Here is a 25,222-nt window from a genome sequence, read left to right as displayed (position 1 = left end):
ATAACTTGCTTTTGTGTTTGTTGTGCGGACTCGCTTTGGATTTGAGTTTGTAACTTTGCTAATCTGCTAAGAAAACTTTATGGTTTCCGGATCTACTATTCTCTGTCATCCATGTAGGGCAAAATGTGCTACACTGTCATTGATAAATTGTTGAACTGCTGCTGTTAAGCCTCAATCAAGACAAAAGGTCCATCCACTTGAGTACGGCTTGTACTTGAATTGAACAGAGGATCTGCACAGTGCAAATCCCATCCCTTGCTGCTTCACAAGCCAGAATGAACAGGCAATATGTATAACTACACTATCACCCTGCCTGTCTGTATGTGAATTAATAACATTTTCGACTAGCTGCATTTATGTCAGACATATGGTGTGAAATAATACATACTTTGAAATTCCAGAGCCCTCCAATATCATCACTCTTCTCAAAGCAGGTGGGCTCCAGCCCCTCCTCCAGGCAGCACTTCACAGCTCCTAGCCCCGAGCAACCAGCACCGATGACTGCAACCTTCTTCACCATGGTCGCCTAGATGGGATACATCATGAAAACATGTCAGTGTGCACCAAAATCTCTGCCATCAAACATACATTTCACACATTTAACTTAATTTTATTAGCATGCTAATTTCATTTTATTAGCATGTAATGACACTCTCCCAATCAAGCTACAACAATACATTTACAAGGAGATATCACAGTGCTAAAAGATGCTGAGAACTCTCATGTCTGAGCTAGAGGTTTTACTGCTGCATTGTGTGTAAGTTGCATAAAAATGAATCTGAGAAAAGGCAGGCTTTTACGTTTTTTCTGCAATTAATGTGGTTGTCCATGAGGTGAATGTCCAGAGGTAGTAAGTTCCATTGGTTGGTGAATAACATCACCTGTGGCTTGAGTCAAAAAGCTCTGGCAAAGAAGTGAACAGCTTGCCAGCCAGAGCTTTTTGACTAAAGCCACAGCTGATGTGATTCACTAACATCACTGCTCCAAGATTCTGATTCATGCCAAACCTGAAGCCAACATCATTGCTCCTACAATCCAACCTTCGGTGTGTTAATATTGATGAAATTCTTCATCACCCTTGACAAGAATCCAACCCCTGGTGGATCATCAACTGAGGTACTCCACTGGCCTTTGGTTGCTAGCCTCAGTGGCTGTCCCCACTTGTCCTGAAGAAGACCCGCTGTGACTCCTCCTGAATCACGCACTCCTTGGGTCAAAATGGTGATGTGCCTGCATAATCTATTTCCTACTACATCCTCTCCATGTGAAAAGCAGCACTGTATATGGACTTGAGATTCATGTGCATAGGGATTGATGTCTACTGAATGAACATTTTAGATACATCTTGTGCAGCACTGTATATATTTTAGTCACTTTAAGCACTCTGTCACCTCTAGATCACCTTATCACAGATTAGTTTACCTTGCGATGTTTAGCAATACTGTTTTCTTTTTTGCGACAGCTGAACTATGTTACAACCAGATAAAATGGTAAAAAGACAAATGAATTAGGTTGCTAATACAATTCCTTTTGATTACGTCAAACTAGGTGTGTTCTTCTTTCTTCATGTATAAATGTTTATGATAAGTTTCAAGTAATAATTCTTCTCCCGACAGAACCTACTTTAGCATATATTTCAGATACCCAGGTTCTGAGGGTCACTGGGTAACCTCATTATACTTGATGTTTGTTAAATAAAGCAGTTTTTTAAAATGCAGCCCGTTTTCCTTAAAGGAAAACTGGGATGCATTTAACAAAGAAAAATTAAACATTTCTGTTTCATTTTTTAAGAGTAGGCAGTGGTCCATGTGACCACTGCCTGCTCTTAAAAAATATTTCCACTGCCAGTCACAAAAGGGAAGAGGTCTCGTAGGGACCCCTTCCCATTGGTGAGTGGCTTAGGACCTACTTGAAGTAGGTGTTAAACGGCAAGTGTTTTGTGACCACAATTGCGGTCGCAGTACATCATACATAGAAGTACGACTCGCTATTAAAGAGACGCTCATGGCACGTCACTTCCTAATAGAGAATCGCAAACCCTATTTTGTCTGTCAGTAATTTGTTACTGACTCGCAAAATAGGGTTTGTTCATTGCACAGATGTATTTAGCGGTTGCAAATAGGCCGATTTTGTGTTTGCGACCCCTAAAAATTTCATACATCTGGCCCTAATACAAGTTCTATTGATTTCAACAGCAAGCTGACCTGTGTGTCGATGCCATGGTCAAAGTGAGACTAGAGGTTACAGACATTGCACACAAGGAGCAGCGGACTCCAATAAGTTCTGGACGTGAACAGTTACTTTTTCACAATCTCTGTGTAGACTCAGGTTCCCCATTCAGCCCCTCAGCTTTGTTTGGATGCAATATCTCACAGCAGTTCACCCAACAGGTCACCTCAGTTGGACCAGTCATAATGTGAGTTCTGTGTAATCTCGAGGCTACTGCAGAACAGATCTATATGTGTGTCAATAACATACAGAAAAGAAACAGACAATATCTATTGATGACAACCTCCTGGGGACGAAGCACAAACAAGTCCTTGGCCTTGTGACCAAGCAATATGACAATTGAGGAAATATGAATTTTATGATCAGTTATGTCCCCTATCTTAGACCCCAACTGCTCCATGTGCATGCTACAAGTACATGTATGTTCCCTCCAGTTCCAGTTATGAAGACGCAAATACATGTGCGTCCACCGTCAACATGTCCTCTTTCAGATCCGCCATGAATGGGTCAGATATTCCATTCCTAAGTATGAAAGGCCACCGACTTTATGTGGTTCACTTTCCACGTTTTACAGTTCAGGCGAGTAGGCCCTGAATTCTGCCATCAAGCCTTTTCCTGCCTTCTGCCTCTGAAAGCTCCAGTCTGAGCCCGCATCTGTATCCATGAACTTTGTCCTACTCCCTGCACGGCTAACGGTGTCTGATCCGGCCTGTTGCCTGCCAAAAACTGTATTTCACCTTCAAGATTATCTGCTCCGCTCCTCATCCGATGCATTCCTGTCTAGTAGTTTAGGTAAACATTCTTCCAGCTACCGAGCAAAGGGCCAGGCCTCACTGTCCTCATGCAAGTAATTCATAGCCCCTGTTACCATGGAAGATTCCTGCCCCCTTGCATCTCATGTAGACACTTAGACGCTTGTACACGCACTAACAGTCAGTATAGAATAGATTCCGTCCGAGAGACCTTTCCTTTTGGATAATACAGTTCTTTAAACATAAGATATCAGATATGATTTGGGATTAGGTTGACATGACCCCCCAGACTTCTGTCTCCACATGTAGAGCTAAATGTCAAGTTCCCTTCACCCTCTAGTTGCACGTCAATCACACGTCATGCGGCTGCGCACGCATCTCTGCCAAGTATTTCTGCTGACATTGCAGGATTCTCTAATGGATCCACCCACTTGTGACATCATGTTTAATGACGTTTTTAGTTTACGCCTATGTTTACGCCTTCTTTCATTACGTATGTGTATTATTATCTGTATTATCAGCTGTTACGCCTCCTGCATCTGTCTTAATGTAATGCTTTTCATATAAATATCTTTACTTGTCAATAATGTATTGCGTTCCCTTCCTGAACCCTCGTGGTGATGGAATTTGATGCCTATGGTTCGAACCATAATTCCTTGTAAGGAATAAAGCCTTTCAGAACCTCTAATACCACGGATTCTGCCTCTTATTTTTACTGAGTTATTCTTACTAGACTTTACCGCATAAAAAAATAGTACAGGTAATTAAATATTTACCACATAAATTGGCGCCCGAATAGGGACACTTTCTCATCTCACGCGCCGGAGGTGCGTTGCAGGCCCGGTCTCCTGCCACAGCTGGACGGACAACTACGCGTACCCGCAGGATTTCCTGTATCTCCCTCCGGCCAAGCGGGGGCGACTGAGGCTGCGATCAACACCCAGACGAGGCGGTGAGAAGTGCGAAGTATCCCGACCAGAGCCTAGCTGAGAGAGCAAGATCCGAGGTATACAGAGGCCCACCAGGTTCCGAAGTTCCGAGTCGAGTCGAATCCAGTCCGGTCCAGTCCAGTTCAGTTCCGAGGCCTTCCGTTTCGTGCTACCCGGTGAGTACCGTTGCCGGGGAGGCATTTAGACGTGCACATAGGTTGTGCCGGTCAAGACGGGTTTGGGTACACAAATCCGGTCTGCACTGTTTCAGCAGTGTATCTGTACTGTTTAGCAGTATATCTAGTATGTCTTGCATATAATTCAGTATTATCTAGTATTAGTATTATGTCAGTAACTAGTTTTCTATTAGTTATTATCGTTCGTTAAATGTTAAATGTTAAATGTTTTAAATACGTTCTACATATTGTGGTGTGAATGATTGTTCATTATTGTGTTTATTGTATTAAGTGTGTTCAAGATTAAGTAATAAGGTCCAAAAATGCCGCTCTTTTCAAAATTAAGACAGATCAAAACCAGAAAAGGGGTACTCGAAGAAGCTGTTCCCATTCCACCTAGGGACACTCCAGGGTACTTTATGTATCATAAGCATGGCCTAGATGCCGTATTATTTCTTGATTTATGGGTGGAATACACCAAAGATTTACCAGAAAGTCAGAGATGGCCCGCAGCTGGGACCTGGGATGCAGATTGCATCATGAGAGTAGAAGAAGAATTATGGAAAAATAAAGCTAGAAAGTCACAGAAAGATGCCATTGAATTATGGCGTAAAGAATCATATAGACGTACAGAAAAAGCGCTCAGACAGGAAGAGAAAAGTAGGGAGAATTCAAATAAAGCCCGAGAAAATATATTAATTGAGGAAGGTACCCGAGTAAAAGCAGAACAAGTAGACAGACAACGAAACACTCTTATGAATGGTATGTATCCTCTTTTGGCCGAAGGGTTACCTCAGGCCACCCCGGAAATACCGAAAGACTTGACACCTCCATTACTCCCGATAAAAGCACATCCCAAAACAGCAAAAGATGTTTTCCTTTCTTCCTATTTAGATGATGTAGCTCCTGAATATGCTAATGTTCCGCCACACACACCGCCCACCGATGGTGCTCAACGCCAAGATCATCCGTCTGTATCCCCGCAACAACAAACTCCTACGCACATTCCCTCAGGTCCATCTGTTTCTACCGCTTTTCCTACATCTACAGTTCCTATCTTACATCCAACAAATCCTTTCGTGCCTAGCACCTCAGACGGTGCGACAGGAGGTACGACAGAAATTTTTGCCACGCCACCCCGAGGAAATAAATTATCCCTTAGAGATTTAGCATACGAACGTACACCCCAACTAGCAACTTCCGACATGTTTAAAGAGCATCTAGTGGATTGTAGATATGATCCTGTGCCCGGTAGACGGGACGGTATGCTGCTGTCGTCACTACGTATACGACGAGCTTCAAGGTATTTAGCGACGCTACCAGGAATGGTGGCACATTTAGACAATATATATCACTTTGTCCAATCAGGACGAGGCCCTGAAAGTATTGACGAAGCCATGGAATACCAGAAAGTGGATGTACAGAGACAACTGTTACGTTTCTTCATAAACTGTGTGATCAGAAACCAAGACAGGCCTGAGGTAGAGCAGAAGGAAATACAAGTACTTACCAGATGGGGTCAGAATATATCAGAAGGGAAACATGATAAACAGACATGTATAGTAGTTATGTGCCGAAAGATCCGCAAAGAAGTAGAACGAATACATAAAGACAGATTAGAGACAGACCAACATGAATCAGAGGGAGAGGTGGACGAAGAATCAGAAATGCCCACAGGACACTTAGAGACAATGGCTTATGTAGGTAAAGGAAGATCTTTTAATAATACCAGATGCTTTAATGATCCAATACGTCCGATACGTCCAGAATGTAACAGAAATTTTCAAGCCCCTATGTTAAATACAAGGTCTCCTGAACACCTATTCCAAGCTGCTGATAAATTACTCCGAGACCGAAGGGGGTACCATATGCTCGATTCCATGGATGAACAAGAATTAGCCAGGTCAGCAGTACAATGGGCTGACAGTCCCGGCAAATACAGTGATGATGCATTAGCACACACGTTTCTGAACCTTGCCCCAGACGAACAACGATTAGCTGGTATATACATGATTCAACACCTCCTTATATTATATAAAAGCCAACACTCCGATCCTGGACCCCTACCTGACATATTGACAGAATTACTCACGAATAAATGGAGAGGGTCAGGTACTGATCTAATTAAAGAAATTCTAGAATTTCGAAACCAGTATATAGTTTTCGTATGCCCAGAACATGTTCCAGTTCCCACTATGGGAAGAAAAATGTATCACATAGATAGACAGAATCCCTTACGCGAAGTACACCCAATCAGAGGTGAAGATAATACCTTTAAACGCGTGTTTGTGTACACGCCTATAACTAAAATTGAACTATTAGAAATGAAGAAAGTAGTACCCAGCCATGACAAGGATCCAGCAGGTTTCCACCGTGAGATAAAAGACATGTTACTCATGGAAGAGTATACCTACCCCGACATTATGAAAATATTAAAAGTATTAATGCCTGCCGGTATTTACGAGAAACTCAAAGAAAAGGAATGGGAGGTGGGAGACCAAAAGATAGATTGGACAGCATTAGAAAACGAAGAAAAGGCCCGAGCTGCAGGATCAGGGCTTGGGGAAAAGACTACAGCACTACCAGGATTACTAGTGCAGGTACTGCCACGTTTATTAACTACGAAAAAGGAGGACTGGGGTGCAATCTCAGCCTGTAAACAAAAGCAAGATGAAGACACTAGTGATTTCTATTCCCGATTTGAAAAATGTTTTGGTATTAACAGTGGCATAAAAGCAAGTAGCGAGTCATATCCACATCTGTTTGTGACAAAATTAGTTGAAAATTCCCTACCGCAAGTTAAGAATAGAGTATTGAAATTCGAGAGTACCTGGCAAGGTAACACCCCGTCACAGATGTTACAGATGTTACAATATCATCACAATAGAATTAGAGAAGAACAAGAACATGAACAAAGACGTATGAAAGATACGAAAATGAAAATGCTTGTTGCCCAGTCAGTTCCAGCTGATGGTCATAAAAAGGGTGATTCCGCAGGTCCGGTGAAAGGGACATGCAACTATTGTAAACAACAAGGTCATTATATACACGATTGTGCAGTTCTGAAACATAATATCGCCACGGGTAAAACCCAGGAAAGACCACGTCCACCTAGACAGGATCAGAACCAACCACAAATCCCTCAGCATGCACAATCTAGGCCAGCTCCGCAACAGGCAGCTCCACAACAGACCGTAGCCACATCACAGCAGCAGCCTATTGCTGCCACACAAGCAACAACGCAACAGATGTACCAGTATGCACAAACTGATTATCCCGATTATCAGCGATACACATGAAATAGCCTAGAGAGGGAAGTTGGCTTACCCCTTATCGAGGTTCCTGTAGATCAAGAGGGACCTTATGTACATAGTGAACTATTAGGGGAAGACAGAAAGTTTTTACTTGATACAGGGGCAAGCAGAACAACTATACGACGCAGTGAAGTTCCAGGGGCACCCCTCTCAGGCTCACAGAATATTTCCCTTGGATTCTCAGGAAAGCCTATCATTAATGAAGTAACGCAACCCCTTCCACTTACGGTTGGTCCATTGACACGAACTACAGATTTATTGCTTACTAAATCATGTCCAGAAAACCTGTTAGGTATAAAAACATTGAAAGCTCTAGGAGCTATAATATGTTGTTCTCCGGAAGGAGTACGATTATTTTTACGTGACTTCAAAGGTCACTACGTGTCCAGAGACATGGATCACCGGCTGCAGAATTTACCTACACATTTATGGGCACAAGGCCCTACTGATGTTGGTTGCATGAACATTACACCATATCGAGTCACACTAAAAACAGGAGTGGTACTACCACGAATGCGACAATACAAGTTACCACCAGATGCTGTTGTGGCTTTACTGCAAATCATTGACGAGCTCATTGCACAAGGAGTGGTTGTGGAAACCGACTCCAATGTATGCAATTCCCCGATAATTCCGATTCTTAAAAGAACGGATCCAAAAGCACCACCAGTATATCGATTAGTTATTGATCTACGCGAATTAAATAAATGTATTGTACCACAATACCCTGTGGTCCCAGATATCTCTTCATTACTAACAGCTATTGATTCTGGAGCAACGTTCTTTACTGTAATTGATCTCAAGAATGCCTTCTTTAGCGTCCCAATAGATCCGGAAAGTCAATATTTGTTCGGATTCAGTTTAAATGGACGAAGTTTTAAATTCACACGCGCTCCTCAAGGATTCACAGAAAGCCCCAGCATCTATAGCCAAGCACTGAAACGGGAACTTGACAGTATCCACATGCCAGTTAACACTGCCCTGCTTCAATATGTCGATGATCTGCTGATCACCGCCCGAAGCGAACCTGAATGTGAAAAAGCATCACTGATGGTTTTACAGTTTCTAGCCAAAAAGGGGCACAAGGTGTCCCCTTCTAAGCTGCAATTCTGTGTCCAGCAAGTTGTTTACCTTGGGCACTTGCTGTCCAAGGAGGGAAGACAGCTTACACCCGACCGCATCCAGTTAATTGCTAACATGTCACCACCCAAGACACAAAAGGAGGTGCGGGCTTTTATAGGCCTCACTTCATACTGTAGGCAGTGGATCCCTCAATATGCATTTCTAGCAAAACCACTCATTCAGTTGACAACACAGGAGGCAGCCACATCGACTGTCCTCCCTTGGACTCAAGAACATACGCAAACCTTTGAAAGCTTAAAGAAAGCTTTATGTCAAGCACCTGTTTTAGCAACACCATGTTACAGTAAGCCTTTTACACTATTTGTTACCGAACGCGAAGGTACTGCCTTGTCAGTACTCACTCAGGAACAAGCAGGATCACACAAACCATGTGCTTATTTTTCTAGTACATTGGATCCCGTAGCTCAGGCACTTCCTGCGTGCCTGAAATCAGTGGCAGCAACAGCTTTAGCAATCAGACAAAGCGATGCCATAGTGTTAGGACATCAATTGACAGTACAAGTACCACACGCAGTAGAGGTTCTCTTGAACCGCACACAAACACAACACTTGACTATAGCAAGACTCACCGGTTATGAATTAACATTGTTTCAGCCACACATAGAAATCAGACGTTGTAATACATTAAATCCTGCCACACTTTTGCCAGTAAACGGAACAGATCCATTAGCACATGATTGTATTGAAGTCATTACTATCACGACGAAACCCAGACAAGATTTGACAGATATCCCTTTATCAGATCCGGACCTGACATTGTATGTAGATGGTTCATGTATGAGAACAAGTACAGGAGAGTTAGTGGCCGCTTACGCAGTCACAACAGACACTGAAGTCATTGAAACAAATTGTATTAACACTTTGTCAGCTCAAGCAGCAGAGCTCATTGCTCTGACACAAGCCTGTATTCAAGCCAAAAATAAGAAAGTCAACATATACACAGATTCACGTTATGCATTCGGAGTCGTCCATGACTTCGGCGTACTGTGGCGAGAGAGAGGTTATTTAACTTCTCACGGTACCCACATCCAACACGGACCCCTCATTCAAGCTCTATTAGACGCGATTCATCTACCTACTGCAATATCGATTATGAAATGCAAAGCCCATACAAAAGTTACCGATATCATTTCCCAGGGTAACGACCTAGATGACAGAACAGCTAAACAGACTGCTCAGAACCAGACTCCTACAACTGACACGACAAAGACAATAGTTCCGACACCAACACATTGCATGACAGTTAAGGATCCCGCCCTTGATGTAATTGACATACAGACACATGCTACACCAGAAGAAATAAAGAAATGGACTGAATTAGGAGGGATCCACACGGGTCAAGGATGGATGACGAAGGAAAAATCTATATGGTTTCTTCCCGACTCCATGGTTCAAGTCATCATTAACACAATACATAGTCCAGCGCACCTAGGAGAAAAAGCTATGCTAGACAGCATTCAACACATTTGGTTCAACAAACACTTGCGAGTAGCAGCCAAACAGAAAGTACGTACCTGTATGATATGTTGTCAGTTTAATCCAGGTAAAAGCATCCCCGTAGAGCAGGGTGGATTTCAACCTCCCGATCACCCTTTTGAAGTCCTCCAGATGGATTATATCCAGATGGAACGATGTCGAGGATTCAAATATGTTCTCGTAGTTGTCTGTGCTCTTTCCCGTTGGACAGAAGCCTACCCGGTTTCAGATTACACTGCCCCGACTACTGCCAAACAGCTAGTTCGAGAATTCTTCCCACGGTACGGTTTGCCTCGTATCGTGTACTCAGATAACGGCCAGCCATTCTCATCCGAACTAATGAAACACGTTTCACTTCTGTTAGGTTACCAATGGAAATTCCACTGTGTCCGACATCCCGAGGCAGCAGGTCTCGTGGAACGTCATAATCAAACTCTGAAAATTAGATTGTCCAAAATATGTAGAGAAAAAGGTGTCGATTGGATAGTAGCCTTACCAGTTGCGCTCTTTTACATGAGAATGGTAGCACATTCTCGAACAGGGCTATCCCCGTATGAGGTGATCTTCGGTAGACCACCAAATATGTGGGGGACGCCTATACCTCGTAAAATCACTGATGTTGACTGTAATATGCTGACAGATTACCTGGCTTCCTTGATGTCTGCACTACAATCTTGTCGTTCACAGGTAGCTGCAGCTTTTCCCGATAACACTGAGGTGAAGCCCCATGACGTGGTTCCAGGTGACCTGGTTCTTGTGAGGAATTTCGACCGGAAGACCCAGCTGGAGCCTAGGTGGCAGTCGCCCAAGCTCGTCTTGCTGACAACAAGGACAGCCGTGAAGATTGAGGGACGTAAAGGGTGGTTGCACTCGAGCCATATCAAGAAATTTTATGGACTACCGTCCGATGTGAACACTCAGCCCTGCATTCCCTCACAGACAGACTCAAAGCTCCCCTTGGTTGAAAGGACGGAGAAGGAACTCTATAAACTGAAACTAAGGTCTAGCAAGTCAGACAATTTGATTGTTTAAGTCCTCTCCAAGGTGAATCGGTTGAATTTGTCTCTGACATGTATCCTCTAGACCGAAATAGAGAGAGAAATAGACAGATACAGCTTAAAAAACATGCGTACTGTAAATCGCTTCGTAGTCACTGCATAATGACATTATTAATTTTGTTTTTTCTAAGTCTTCTGATCATCATTTCTAGTGTATTGCTACATATGTATTACCCTATTTCTAAGCGTGCTTACAATGCTACTGCTGAACATTCTTTTAGCGAATTACCTCCGCATGAGTTGTCTTATAGATTTGCGCTGCGCAACAACACTTTCATTAGTATGTTACATCATTCCCATCAGACCAACAATGCTACCAATTGTTGGATATGTGGCCGACTCCCTCCCTATCAGAACTATAAGGGAGTTTTGCCTCTCTTTCCGTATCCGTTCACACACAATGGCTCCTGTGGAGCATGGTTTAGTTTGATTAATTCCCTAGATTCAAATTCCGTAGTTTATCAAGACAACTGGGTATGGGGAAACCTGAACCTAGTTTTGCTTAAGGTCTGCTACCCTAACAAGGAGGGACTTCCCAAAAGAACAGGAACTGATCTAGAAAATGAAGTATATGGATTAGGTAATTTTACACTTAACCTCATGATTCTGAATGTTGAATCCGAAGCTACACCAATCTTGCCCGCTATGTCAGTATTTCCAGTTAAAGGTGAATTATGTGTAAGAAAGAATGGTTCCATACACATGGGCCATAGTAAATGTACCACTGTGATAAAATTCAGTGATCAAGGCAAGTCTACATTTAGAGCTTCTCATCATTCCTACTTCAGCGCTTAGAGACCGGTTGGTGATTTGCGCTATATAAATATCTGCACATTTACATTTACATATGTGGCCAGACTGCATATATACGTTTACCTCTAGATTGGGATGGTACCTGTTACATAGCATTCCTTCTGCCACCTGTTTTCCTAGCCCCTCCTGATTATCACAGAAATACCCATTTAGTACACAATAGACAGCAGAGAGATCTCCCGATTGTCGATTACACTGAAACGGCATGGGAGCAATACACAGATTTCAATAAAGGTTTCTTTCCCTATATAGGTACAGTCACTAATAGTAAGCTGATACGTAGATTAACTAGAACCCTTCAAGCAGTAGTGAATGAAACTACTTCCGCCCTAGGCAACTTAACAGAGGAGCAGTCTGCGATGCGGATTGTTGTGCTTCAAAATCGTCTTGTCCTTGACGTCATTCTGGCCGATAGGGGCGGAGCTTGTAGGGTCATCGGATCAAGTTGCTGTGTTTTCATACCAGAAAAACTCGCCGTCAGTATATAAAGCCATAACTCGCCTTCATAAGATTATAAGCCAGATACACCAGAGTCCAGGCACCTGGACTTGGTCCGGTTGGTTCTGGAGCGTGTTGTCAGCCTGGGGATGGAGGATTCTATCCTTCCTAGGTATTGGCTTTCTCATACTATTCAGTTGCTGCTTATGTCTACAATGTGGGCCAGCGATTTGTGGTTTGTGTGCCACATCGTGTATTCCGCATCCAAGTTTTCGTTCAAGATCCCGGAAGAAGAAAGAAGAACAAATGATGCTATATGAACAGATTGATGGATTGATGAAGATCGATATCTCCTGAGGGTCCGTAGGGGACAAGGAGGGAATGAGGAAATATGAATTTTATGATCAGTTATGTCCCCTATCTTAGACCCCAACTGCTCCATGTGCATGCTACAAGTACATGTATGTTCCCTCCAGTTCCAGTTATGAAGACGCAAATACATGTGCGTCCACCGTCAACATGTCCTCTTTCAGATCCGCCATGAATGGGTCAGATATTCCATTCCTAAGTATGAAAGGCCACCGACTTTATGTGGTTCACTTTCCACGTTTTACAGTTCAGGCGAGTAGGCCCTGAATTCTGCCATCAAGCCTTTTCCTGCCTTCTGCCTCTGAAAGCTCCAGTCTGAGCCCGCATCTGTATCCATGAACTTTGTCCTACTCCCTGCACGGCTAACGGTGTCTGATCCGGCCTGTTGCCTGCCAAAAACTGTATTTCACCTTCAAGATTATCTGCTCCGCTCCTCATCCGATGCATTCCTGTCTAGTAGTTTAGGTAAACATTCTTCCAGCTACCGAGCAAAGGGCCAGGCCTCACTGTCCTCATGCAAGTAATTCATAGCCCCTGTTACCATGGAAGATTCCTGCCCCCTTGCATCTCATGTAGACACTTAGACGCTTGTACACGCACTAACAGTCAGTATAGAATAGATTCCGTCCGAGAGACCTTTCCTTTTGGATAATACAGTTCTTTAAACATAAGATATCAGATATGATTTGGGATTAGGTTGACATGACCCCCCAGACTTCTGTCTCCACATGTAGAGCTAAATGTCAAGTTCCCTTCACCCTCTAGTTGCACGTCAATCACACGTCATGCGGCTGCGCACGCATCTCTGCCAAGTATTTCTGCTGACATTGCAGGATTCTCTAATGGATCCACCCACTTGTGACATCATGTTTAATGACGTTTTTAGTTTACGCCTATGTTTACGCCTTCTTTCATTACGTATGTGTATTATTATCTGTATTATCAGCTGTTACGCCTCCTGCATCTGTCTTAATGTAATGCTTTTCATATAAATATCTTTACTTGTCAATAATGTATTGCGTTCCCTTCCTGAACCCTCGTGGTGATGGAATTTGATGCCTATGGTTCAAACCATAATTCCTTGTAAGGAATAAAGCCTTTCAGAACCTCTAATACCACGGATTCTGCCTCTTATTTTTACTGAGTTATTCTTACTAGACTTTACCGCATAAAAAAATAGTACAGGTAATTAAATATTTACCACACAATGGTAACCTCACTGTAATCTTTCCTATTGGTGTACCTGTCAAATGCTACCTGAAGGACTGAAAAATCTGCCCCTCCATCTCATTCTGTGACATGTGGGTTGGTGTAGCCACTCAGCCAAAAAGAAGATGAAATATAGTTTCCTTTGCAGTGTCCTTGTAAACTGGGTTGTGACCTTAAGGTCTAGTTTCAGAGTGCTATCATTTATGTAGGATTTCTTTCAACCCCTATCTGACATTTTAGTCAAGAAGAACAGCTAAGTAGCTCTCCTTGATTGTCATTCTAGGGTGATACCATTTTATGTACATGCCCCTCTCAGTAATGGGGACATTTTATGGTCTTGTGCTGGAGTTTATCTATTACCTGGCAACCTAATTTATGGCCATCCCTGATTTTGCCAGTTTTATACTTGGGTATACCCTCAATACCGTTATAGCATGCACACTCCTTTAGTAATGCACCTAATGTCATAATTCTAGGTATAAGTAGAGGTATCCAGATAATGAAGTAGCCAACTTAATTTGTAAATATTTAAACTCTGAATGAGGATTTAAAGAACTAACCATATAGTATAAGGGAGAATATGCAGAGTAGATGAGCCATATCAAAAATTAATACTCAAAGGTTATGGCACAGCTTAAACATGAGAAAGTACTGTGAGTAGGGACATAGGCACCTTGCGTGTACAAACAGAAGCATGATAAGGCAGCAAACTAGATTTATTAGAAATTGATACTTTGTTCCTATTATTAGAGATTCCATGAGCAAATTCTGAGGGGCTAGAATTATCGTTACCGACCAGAATTTCATCATAGAATTGCTGCCTTTACGAGTTAATTGACAAAAAATAATGCAATTATTGTGCAGACCTGGTTTTATCAAATAGAGATATTCATATTATTCCCAGTTTCATCTGGATTAAAATGTAACACATATATTGACCACCTGGTCTGAGCAGATGGAAAATGTGTGCAGGGAGGCCCAAATTGGTGCAGAGAGAGGGAAAAGGAACTTGAGTCATTGCAGGGAGGGAGCATTAAATGCAATATACCCCACAGCCAGAGAACAGGTATTGGCATAACCCATAGGTCTTGCCTGTGGAACCTTGGAAGTGTTTAGCCATGCAGCACATTATCCTGGGTGCTATGCCACCAGGGATTGGCGAACTATCCAATTACTACACACTAGGTCATGCAGTGTGATTCAAAAATTCATGCTTGTCTCAGAAAACATGTATGGACACATTGCAAGGCTTTGTAACACAGACTGAAAGACAAGTGCCTTGATGCAAGTCAACAGCACTATAACATTCTGTGTGTGACTGCATCACTAGAGTATTGAACAGCCTATGAAAAAAGCAGCAAAGTACTTTCAAATGGCAGATACATCACATCCCTCCTCCCCCAGTCCTCTATTCGCCAGGCACCCTTCTCCAGAGTTTTCCATTCAAAACACTTCTCACACCATCCGTTTATCAGCAAAAACTCAGCCCTGCCCTCTGTCCTTGCCCCCTGAGTATAGGAGTACTAAAAATAGTAAACACAACAAAATGTTGCTATTTATCAGTTATAGGGGTAATAATGAATAAACAGAGACAACGTCAGCAGCACTTAGTTTCCCTGCACCTAAAACCAAAAAAATAAACCTGACTTTGTGTAATGTAACTGCTGCTTTGTAAAACGCCCAAATACCTTCGACTGAGTCGAGTTCATGCTTTATAAATATGCCCCAAAAATTATTCTGACCTTGTGTAATGTAACTAGGGCTCATGTAAAGTGCTCCAACACCTTCGGGTTACTCAAGTTCACTTTATATAATAAAAAATGTCATACAGTCCCTGGAGAGCTGCCGCAAATATGCTTTGAAATTAGAGCTCTGAGAGGAGGAGGACAATGGGAGGAGGCAGCAGGCATGCAGCGACATGGGAGGAGGTGGGAGGGACGAATGCTGCTCCCATTTGTCAGGTAGAGGGGAAATAATGCAAAAACAGGGGTGACATCGTCATTTTTTACTCTCCACACACCTAAAAACAAAATATTAACCTGACCTTATGTGATGTAACTTGCGCTTTTGTAAAGCGTTTGAATACCTTTGGGTCAGTCGAGTCACAGTCTATAAAAATGCCCCCAAAAATGTATCTGACATTGTGTAATGCAACTAGTGCTCATGTAAAACGCTCATTCTGACAGGCCAGTCTTCATGCAATGTATAGCGGGGTGTTAAATTTGAAAAAAAAGGCAAAAACTTTCCATTCTACAACACATTTCCCATTACATATTCAAATGTATTAACTTTTAAACCATAATAAATCTTGACTTTGCAGTGCACCAGGATACCCAGTCATTCCCACCGACACTGTTAAAGAGAACACAAAAAAAGACAGACCAGAGAATAAAGAACACAATTAAAAGACTGACCAGGCCCCTTACGATGTGGAGCGAGCAAGCACAGTGAGCAAGTTAAATCACTGCAGGGAGATTGGGGATTCTCCCCTCAAGATAACTTTGAAAAACAAATTGGCAAAAATGGTGCATTCTACAATACATTTTTCATTATATATATTCCAATGTATTCACTTTTAGAGCATAGTAAATGATGACCTTCCAACGCAACATGATGCCTGGTCATGTCCACAGACATTGTCACAGAGAACACAAAAAAAGCCCGACTCGTCATTATATGGTGTGTGGCAAGCGAGTGCAGTCAGCTATCCAGACCACTGCAAGAGGGGGTTTAAGAGGTTCTCCCCCCAAGAAATAATTGAACAAATTGCAAATATGGTGCATTCTACAACACATTTCATTTTATATTCAATTGTATTAAATTTTAGAGCGTGTTGCCGTGTTTATCACGCTGCCTATTTTTGAAGCATTTTAAACCACATTTAAATGCAATCTAGTTATTGCACAAAACTGAACTGACAGGTCTCCCTGATGAAGCCTATTGTCCTCTATTATATGTGAACAATGAAAGCACTATACTCCGACAAGTTTTTTTTAATGAGGGTTCTCTTTGGTGTAGAGTGACTTTTAAAGCCGACAGCAAGGAAGAACTTGAGCTTGCCAAGTCCAATTTAAAAATAGTATTTTTTTTCTCTGGTTGGAGATCTGTGACTATAATGTGGTGGTGAAATTACCTCGGATATCTGCAAGTAATAGTGCTGAGCAACATTCAATAGGCAAAAAAGCATGACTACTGTTAAAGATGTTAGATGCAGAACCTAAAAGGCAACCATGATGAAAAGTAGCATTGAGAGTGTGAGAAAATATGTGAGTCTCAGGGACGTATTCATAAGGTAAATACTTCACACATATAATCGTGTGTGCAGGAAGAGGCCCTTTACACAGGAAAAATGACTCACAAAGGTGCATTTAAGGCTGGCCACTGTGACTGGTCGGTTACTCAGATATTGTGAGCAAGGTACAATGGCTGCCCGTCTATTGTGGCTTTAAAGCAATTCCACCTCACGGTCTTCATACCTGTGTTAACTACCAGTTAAATGACTGAGGATGGAAATTTGCACATGGATTCTATGTCAGAACTGGATTTTGCATCCCCTTCTATGCTTTATTTAAATAGCAGCCATAAAAACCATAGAGAGCAGGGTATAGGCAATCAGAGGCTACAATACCCACAAATAATCAAGAAAAAACTACAAGTCCCAATATCAAACAGAGAACCGCCAATCAAAGACCAGAAGTCCTTATTAACAGTTAGCAGGTCACATAAACCACCTCTCCTTTGTTGCTCATTGACCACGTTAAGTACCTTTTCCTTATTCTCCTACAAGTATACTACTAATTTATAATTGTTGCTTATTTGATTTTGTTATCTGTGGGTTTGGATCAGCCTCATAACTTCCACTGTTCTCTGCCATGCGGACTGGCCTGTCAGCAGCAATTCTTCTCCTCTTTAGTGTTCCAGCCAGCACAGTCCTTGAGGGGCCTCAGGAGAGTTTACCACAAGCCTGACATTTTGTGATATTTTGCACTGTCTTGGTGGCGGCGATGCAGTTACCTCCCGAGAGCATTGCCTTCCTTTTGCTGATCCGGCACCAGTGCCCCTTGGAGCATTTATCTGAGTTCTTGGAGGAACTCTGGTCTTTTTCTCAACCACATGTGCATTGGCCTTGGTTCCTGGAGCAAAGTAATTTTAGCTCCACCCTTCCATGCTTAATTATGCCACATATATGTGTACATATGGCCTCATGTACTCATGTGATATAACATTATTAATGTCATGTAGTGCACCTGAACGGATAATCTCAACATTTGTATGAGTGTGTATATTAACGTTTTCCCATTCAGTAACAACAAATTTCAGTTCTCATATATATACCTGCATTTGTGTGGTTTGAACAACATTGTCAATTCCTATGTATCGGGGCATTCATTTAAATAATACTCTTAGAGTTCTACATCTATAATATAACCATATATGTACCTGTAATCATGCATTTAAAATGTGTACTGAAATACTTGATGAACTAAGTTGATCAAAGGCCTTAAGAATTGGGATGTCTTAATGTTGAACCTTAACATTAATGTATGGTTTGGATGCAATGTTTTTCTCTCCTCTTTAGGTGCAGCTGCATGAGCTCATGGTTAAAAAAGAGGCACATTGTGTGAAAGAGTTAGTAAGGCTCGAAAGAAGTATTTTTTGGCAAGGACAAGAAACTTTAATGAAGGAAGTGAGGACCACTGTTTGTGCAGAATACAGAAAAGGGAGGAATCCAAGGACACTCGAATGTGTGGACCAAAGAAAATAAATCTTGACTTTAGTTGCCAAGTTTTAGTGTTTGGAATTGTCAAAGGTTCTGTTGTAGGTGTAATTGAGGATCACACTTTAGATTTATTCAGATCCCTTTTAGACTCTGAGAGATACAGACCTCTTTTGTAATATCCCAGGTGTGTGGCTTATTGCTATACAATATTCTTTACTTTTGATAGCTTCATCTACAGAGGTGCTGCTATCCTGACACCTTTGTCTGCTTCACCAACTTAAATACGGTTTTTCTGATTCCTAGTTTAGGATTGAGCTTAACAGTTTTCCTAGACAACCTTATGTATAGGCAGGAGGAACAAAACTTTAAATCTACTCACCAGACTTTTTTCTCTCGTTCTCTGCATAGCAGCTACAGAACTCCTCATTTGCTTTCCGTTAGTGAGGATCCATTTAGTCTGTCATTTTGGATATCCCTTTGAGATCCTGTATTTTTGTATTATGTGTCTGCGACTGATTTATATCAGTTCGCTTTGAATTTGCAATAAATTCATACTTAATCCCATCAAATTACTTTTTTTACTGTGCGACCAAATGTGTTGCACTACAATTATTAAATTGTAGTTGATCCTAACTCCTTTTATCTCTCAGGCACTTATAATCTTCTAATGCAGGGAGCCAGGAAAAAGGAGCCCATATTATACGTGTTGTCAGATTGTAGCAGAGGACCGGTAGGTCTTTATATAGGGAGTTAGGAGACCTTATATGAGAATACTTAAAATCCCAGTCCCAGTCCCAGAGCCCATGTTTCAATTTAGAGGATCGGCAGAATTCCAGTGGTTTGTGGTGGAGTGGTAACAGCAGAGAAGTGAGTATTAATAGGGTTGCATGTGTATGCCTTACGCTTAGCTTGTGGTACTGTAATAGTTGTGTGTTGTTTGGCCGAGGTATTCTGAATGTTGTGTGAATGGGGTGTTGAATGTAAAGAGTTGTTAACGGGTTTTAACATGGCCTAAGGTCCTGGGATGATAAGACACTGTATTGTAATTATCTACTAAGGTTTTGTGATGTGCCGTGAGACATTGTTGACAGCCCAATTGAGATAGGGACATTTATTTTTATGCGTGGGAGTAAGGTATGATGAGTGTGTTGGGCCTTTTTGTGTATAGAGGGAAACTGTACTGATCAGGGTGATTCCTGCCGGTCAGGGTTTCATTCAAATGTGTGTCAGTGTAGATCAGAAAACTTAGTTCCGCATTATTTCTTGTGTGATTGACTTCTGTCGATTTCTTTAGTGTAGCAGACAATTTGTAGTAACTGACTCCAGGCTGTTTGTAGTGTTTGAGGAGTATTTATTGTAGTAGTTACAATTACGGTAGTTCAGCCGCTGCTCAGCCCTTCTCCAACTGTAAATTCTCACTACCAATATTCTATCTTACATCATTCAGGGAGAATTTCACTGGCATAGCATGCACCATATTAGAACCAGGATACAACACAATTGGTATTTGTTGCCACTGCATTGTATTTGGTTGTATGCATATTGCTCAAGAGAGTGTCTTCATGAAAATTGTTAAGAACAGTGAACTGCTGCAATAAGCGAGGCTGATGTAACAGTGTGCCACTCGGATTGACCAGTTGGAGTAAAGCTGCGCTGCTATTGGTAGTATATGTCATGGAGTTCCACGCTGTTAAAGGTTTTTGTTTTGGAATGAGAAATGTGAGTTAATTATTGGGTCTTGTTTTGAAATAAATAATTCTAATTGTGATTATTGAAATTTTACTTGAAAAATTAAATGTTTTAAGGTTATAAGAGATTTGATTAGGGGAGATGTAACGATACCTGTTAGGGAGTAAGAAGAAGCACTAATCGGGGATACTGCTGGTCTTTATATGGTGATAAATGTAGGGCTTTACACTTGTATTTGGCTTAAACAATGGCATAAGACCATTGAGAAAGAAGGTGCACAGGCATTTCCACTTTATAGTACATTTAATGTGGGAATCATTGAAAACCTGAGGACGATTTTATATAAGATGAAACCACAGCCTAGACCTACACAGTTTGAAGCCCTCAATGCTTGGAAGCATGTAGCTCATGTCAGAGAGAAGGAAAGGTTAGAGGGAAGAGCTAGAAAGACAGTACGTACTTATGTTGACGCAGGGTGGGACGCAGAACAGAAGAATTGGAGAATGGACATGCTAGAGGGATCTATCCGGTGTTGACCGGTGAGGAGTTTTAGATGGGTACACAAGCGAAGAAAAAGAGAGATAGAGGATATGAGGCTCAGGAACCAGCTGATGCAGGTGTAATTGATGACAGCGACACAAGTAATAATCTTTTAGCTGTGTTGTTGTTGGAGCTTCTGCCTCCATTTAATGAGATGCAAACAAGGGGAGGTGGAAGTGCTAATGCCAGTGGAAATCCAGGAATTTCTGCTGCACCAATAAATGTGAGTCCTAATGCAATGGGGGTCACCCCTGTAAATATGAATCAAAGTTCAATGATGGGATGTTCAGGGATTTGTGCCTCTGGCCCCTCCCCAACTTCGAATGTTTCTGATTCTCTCACTGTTCCGGTTACCATTGGCCCTGTAATCCCTATATATAACCCAGGCTCCACAGTGAGTGCTACACATATTTTGGCTGTCTCTACAGAGTTGAAAGCCCCAGAGAAGTCTCCTACAAGTTTGAATGTAAAGTTTATTGCCTTAGTCCCAATGAATGTGAGTTCCCTTTGTGGTGCGACCCAAGTGCCCATCCAACAGTACATCAGACTGGATTTGGAATTTTAAGGTTTTTCCAGGAGTTGCCAAATTTGGATTTGCTCACTTGGAGCCACCCCTGAATGGGCATAGTAGTACCCCCAAAGAAGATCTACTACCAAAGACTTCTGAGGGACCACATAGAGTTGATCCTTAGGAGTTAGACAAATGGCTGAAGGTCCTTAATGCCACCTTGAATGTAAATAAGTCAAGCAATTAAGTCAACATTGAGACTGAGTTTGGTGGATGTAGCTAAATCTAAACTTGAGTTGGATGAGATATTCAGTGGAAGTCTTGAATTGGCTTGAATAGACATTTATCAGCAAATTGAACTTCTGTTTAGGAGAGCAAGATAACTCATGATAAATTATCTGAAATTCTGAAATATCTCAGAAATATGAAGTAGATTTGGAACGGAAATAAGCTTTACAGAAGAGTCATTGGCTCTGCTTTTGTGTTCAGACCTTAGCAAACATGAGAATAAGAGGGTTCAAAATGCAAATTAAGGAATTAAGTCAAAGCATCCAGATTTGGTTTGCAGTGGATAAGTGTGAAATCCAATGGTAAAAGGGGAAAAGTCCCAAAAGAATGGGAAAACTCCCTTCTTTCAGAGGGGGGAGTGGGAATTACAATTAGACCTTTACAAGAGGTGCATAGTGGAGGTTATGTTCATGTACCTTGGAGTAGGAGTGATCTTGCATCATTCACTAATGATTTGCCTAGGTTATGTGAGAAACCTATGGAATGGTATAAACAAGTTGAGCGGTTAATGAACATTTTTAAAGTTTTGTGGACTGATTTAAATACTCTATTTGATATTGTGGTTCCAAGTGATTTGGGGAATGCATCTAAAATAACCACAGATTGGCCTAAGAGAGAACTAGTAAGGGATCCTTTGACTAATGGTCCATCACCCATAGCAATGAGAAAATACAACCAGGTGCTGATGTGGTTAAAGTCTAACATGTCAACCCAAGATATTGACTGGGTCAAGATTGACAGTATGACCCAGGAACCTAAAGAAACGATTCATGCATATTATAAGAGGTTGTTGCAGGCATTCAAAAGGTTCAGTGGAATGGAAATGTTGGAGCCTAAGAACACGGGACATTTTGTGTCTAGGATTGTGTCAGGCTTGAGACCAGACATTAGCATGGTTATTCAGCAGCATTTGTTTTGCTGGCAGAAAAAGTCGGTTGACGAGATCTTGCGATACGCTACATATTGCAATGATGAGATTGACATGAGGCAGAAGAACTTGAAGGAAAAACTCATGGTAGCACAGATGAAAGTGTCTCAGAGGGGAAGTCATGGTGCTCCATTTGTTGGGGAATGCACCCCTAATGCAGGGAGTGTACTCGCAGGCAGCTCCTGCTATTTAAGGTGGAGGTGGTTTTCAGTCACAAGGTAGGGGTTGGTGTATCCCATTGATCCAAGTATTAGAATTGATGTTGCCACAGTGAAAAAGTCTAACTTGTGCCACTACGGTAATCGGTTGGGGCATTGGAAGCAGGAATGTCATCCTAATACTGTGAATAAAGGTCAGAATACAGGGTTTACACAGTCTCTGATCAAAAATTCTTTACAGCCACAGAATGCACCCAGACCGACGTCTCAAAATTTAAATGCGCCCCCAAGCCGCAGGGATGCAAGTTCCACATCCTCCAATGCCACTACAAGCTGCCAATGGCCCCAGATTTGTTTTTAATCAAGTTTTGAACGTGAATCAGAATTCTTTTCAGGGTAGCATTGTTTACCAGCAATATCCTATATTTGAGACCATTGAGAAATTAGGTTCTAATCAGTCTGCCTGACGGTACCTGAGAGGGGAGGAAGATTGTGTGCTTGGCACAGTCTTGGAGGCAGACCAGAGTGGCCCATACATAGGATGTGAGGTCAGTGACCACACTGTATCATTTCTGATTCATACTGGTGCTACCCGTTAAAGTTCCAGTCCTATCCCTCTCGAGAAGAACTATCCAAGTTGTTGGAGATGCTAATCAACAAATGAGGAATCCCATAACTGAAAAGGTGCCTGTGAAAATAGAACATTTTGTGGATAATCATCAGTTTATGGTTTGTGATCCAAGCCCTGTGAGTTTGCTAGGACAGGACTTGTAGACCTTCTACTCGAGCAGGAGCTTTTTCAACACAAACGGAAGGTTTCTCAATGCGAGTGGTAGCGACATGCCGCGACCACTCGCATTGAGAAATCTGACCACCCCTGTTAAGATATCTCATCAGGAGGTTGATTTTCATGGTTTGCCAACTAGATCTTGGAAAGCGTAAGGAATAAACAATGTTGCGAGGAGGTGGATTTTCCACGCTTGCTAACCTGACGCTGACAAGCACGAGCGAGGAAAATACCTCCGCTCGGCAAAGGTTTTGGGAACTCCACATGCTCCGCAGAGTGCGGAGAACTCCGCAAACTCCACAAACAGAGTGGAGTTTATGCCCAAGGTTAATTTGGAGTCTTTGTAACTTACCCATTATGAGCCTGCAAAAGCTTAGCGACAAGCACTGAATAGTGCAGGAGATTCACGAGATAAACAAAATTGTGATTCCATGTTGTCACGTTATTGAATCAGCTGTGATATTATTTCAACTTCCATGTGAGGCTGATTCTCAGTCATTAATTTGAATCAGACTTTCTTCTCCGTTCCCTTGCACAAGACCAGTCAGTTCTTATTTGCGTTTAGGCTCAGAAACCGTGTTTGGCATGGTGCCACAAGGGCATCTATAGAGCCCCTCCATTTTTATTCAGATCCTTAAAAACAATTTGTAGTCTTTGGTTATGCCCACTAACTGTTTCCTGGTACAGTATATTGACAACCTGTTGGTTGCATCAAATACTCAGGAAACTTGCAAAACTGGCACCATTGCATTTCTGAACCACTTGGCTGAGAATGCTTCCGCCATGCCCGGGCACTAGGAATGCCTGATTACAACAAAGCGTTTTCACTTATTTTGTGGTGAGACGAAGGGCAGCAGTCTCTCAGTAATTACACAAACACATGGAAGTGCCCATAGACCTGTGGCGTGCTTTTGAGCTTCCTTTGATCCAGTAGCGGCAGCTTTGCCCTGATGTGCTGCGGGTGTCAGCATAGAGAGATGTGTGAAGGCATTGTCATGGGTTATTCTTTAATGGCGTACCTTTATCACTCAGTGGAAATACTGTTGACGTGTACTCACACACAGCATTTGACAAACAGCCTCCTGATTCGGTATGAGCATTTCATACTGGCATCTGAAAAAGTAACTCTGAAAAGGTGATCTGTTTTTAATCCTGCTAACTTCTTGCCTCTTCCTGAATTTGATAATGAGAGAAAATGAGGTGGAGCATGACTGTCTTAATGTCACTGAACTGTGCATCAAGCCAAGACCAGATATACAAGAGGAGCCACTGCCTGTATTTGATTTTCCATTGTTTATGGATGGCTCATGGTTGCGATACCTTGAAGGAAATTTACGAGCTTCCTATGTAGTCTGTACAGTTACGGAGTAGTAGAAGCTTCATGGCACAAGGGAGTGCTTCCAGCACAAGTGGCTGAGTTGACTGCTCTTAATAGAGCATGCTGTACATCAGACCAGCAGAGAGTAACCATTTTCACTTATAGTCAATACGGCTCTGGCAGCGTTCATGATTTTAGACAATATATTGTCTGAAATGGGGAGTTCATCTCCTCCTCAGGCTCACCCATTTGGAATGGGAGAAAGTCTGAAAACTCCTTGAAGCATTACAGATGCCTGCACAAATTGCTGTTGTTAAGTGTGCAGCTCAGTGTCAGGGGGATGAGTTGCCAGATACTGTGCTTACAATGCGTGTATATTT

The 25,222-nt window shown here is 42.0% G+C and overlaps 1 protein-coding gene across 1 annotated transcript in view; it reads right to left on the bottom strand.

Annotated features, from left to right (window-relative positions):
- The window catches only part of LOC146833817 (dimethylaniline monooxygenase [N-oxide-forming] 2-like), a 602,486-nt gene that overhangs the window by 550,143 nt on the left and 27,121 nt on the right, over positions 1-25,222 (bottom strand). Inside the window, exon 2 of the mRNA XM_085600095.1 lies at positions 389-526. Within this exon, the coding sequence (XP_085456221.1) occupies positions 389-520 (132 nt within the window). The 5' untranslated portion in view covers positions 521-526. The remainder of the gene's footprint in view (positions 1-388; positions 527-25,222) is intronic.

The sequence above is a fragment of the Triturus cristatus genome, chromosome 4_2 (assembly GCF_964204655.1).
Source record: "Triturus cristatus chromosome 4_2, aTriCri1.1, whole genome shotgun sequence".
Lineage (NCBI taxonomy): Eukaryota > Metazoa > Chordata > Amphibia > Caudata > Salamandridae > Triturus > Triturus cristatus.
Note: the sequence above shows the minus strand (reverse complement) of the source record. Positions and strands in the feature narration are given on the sequence as shown.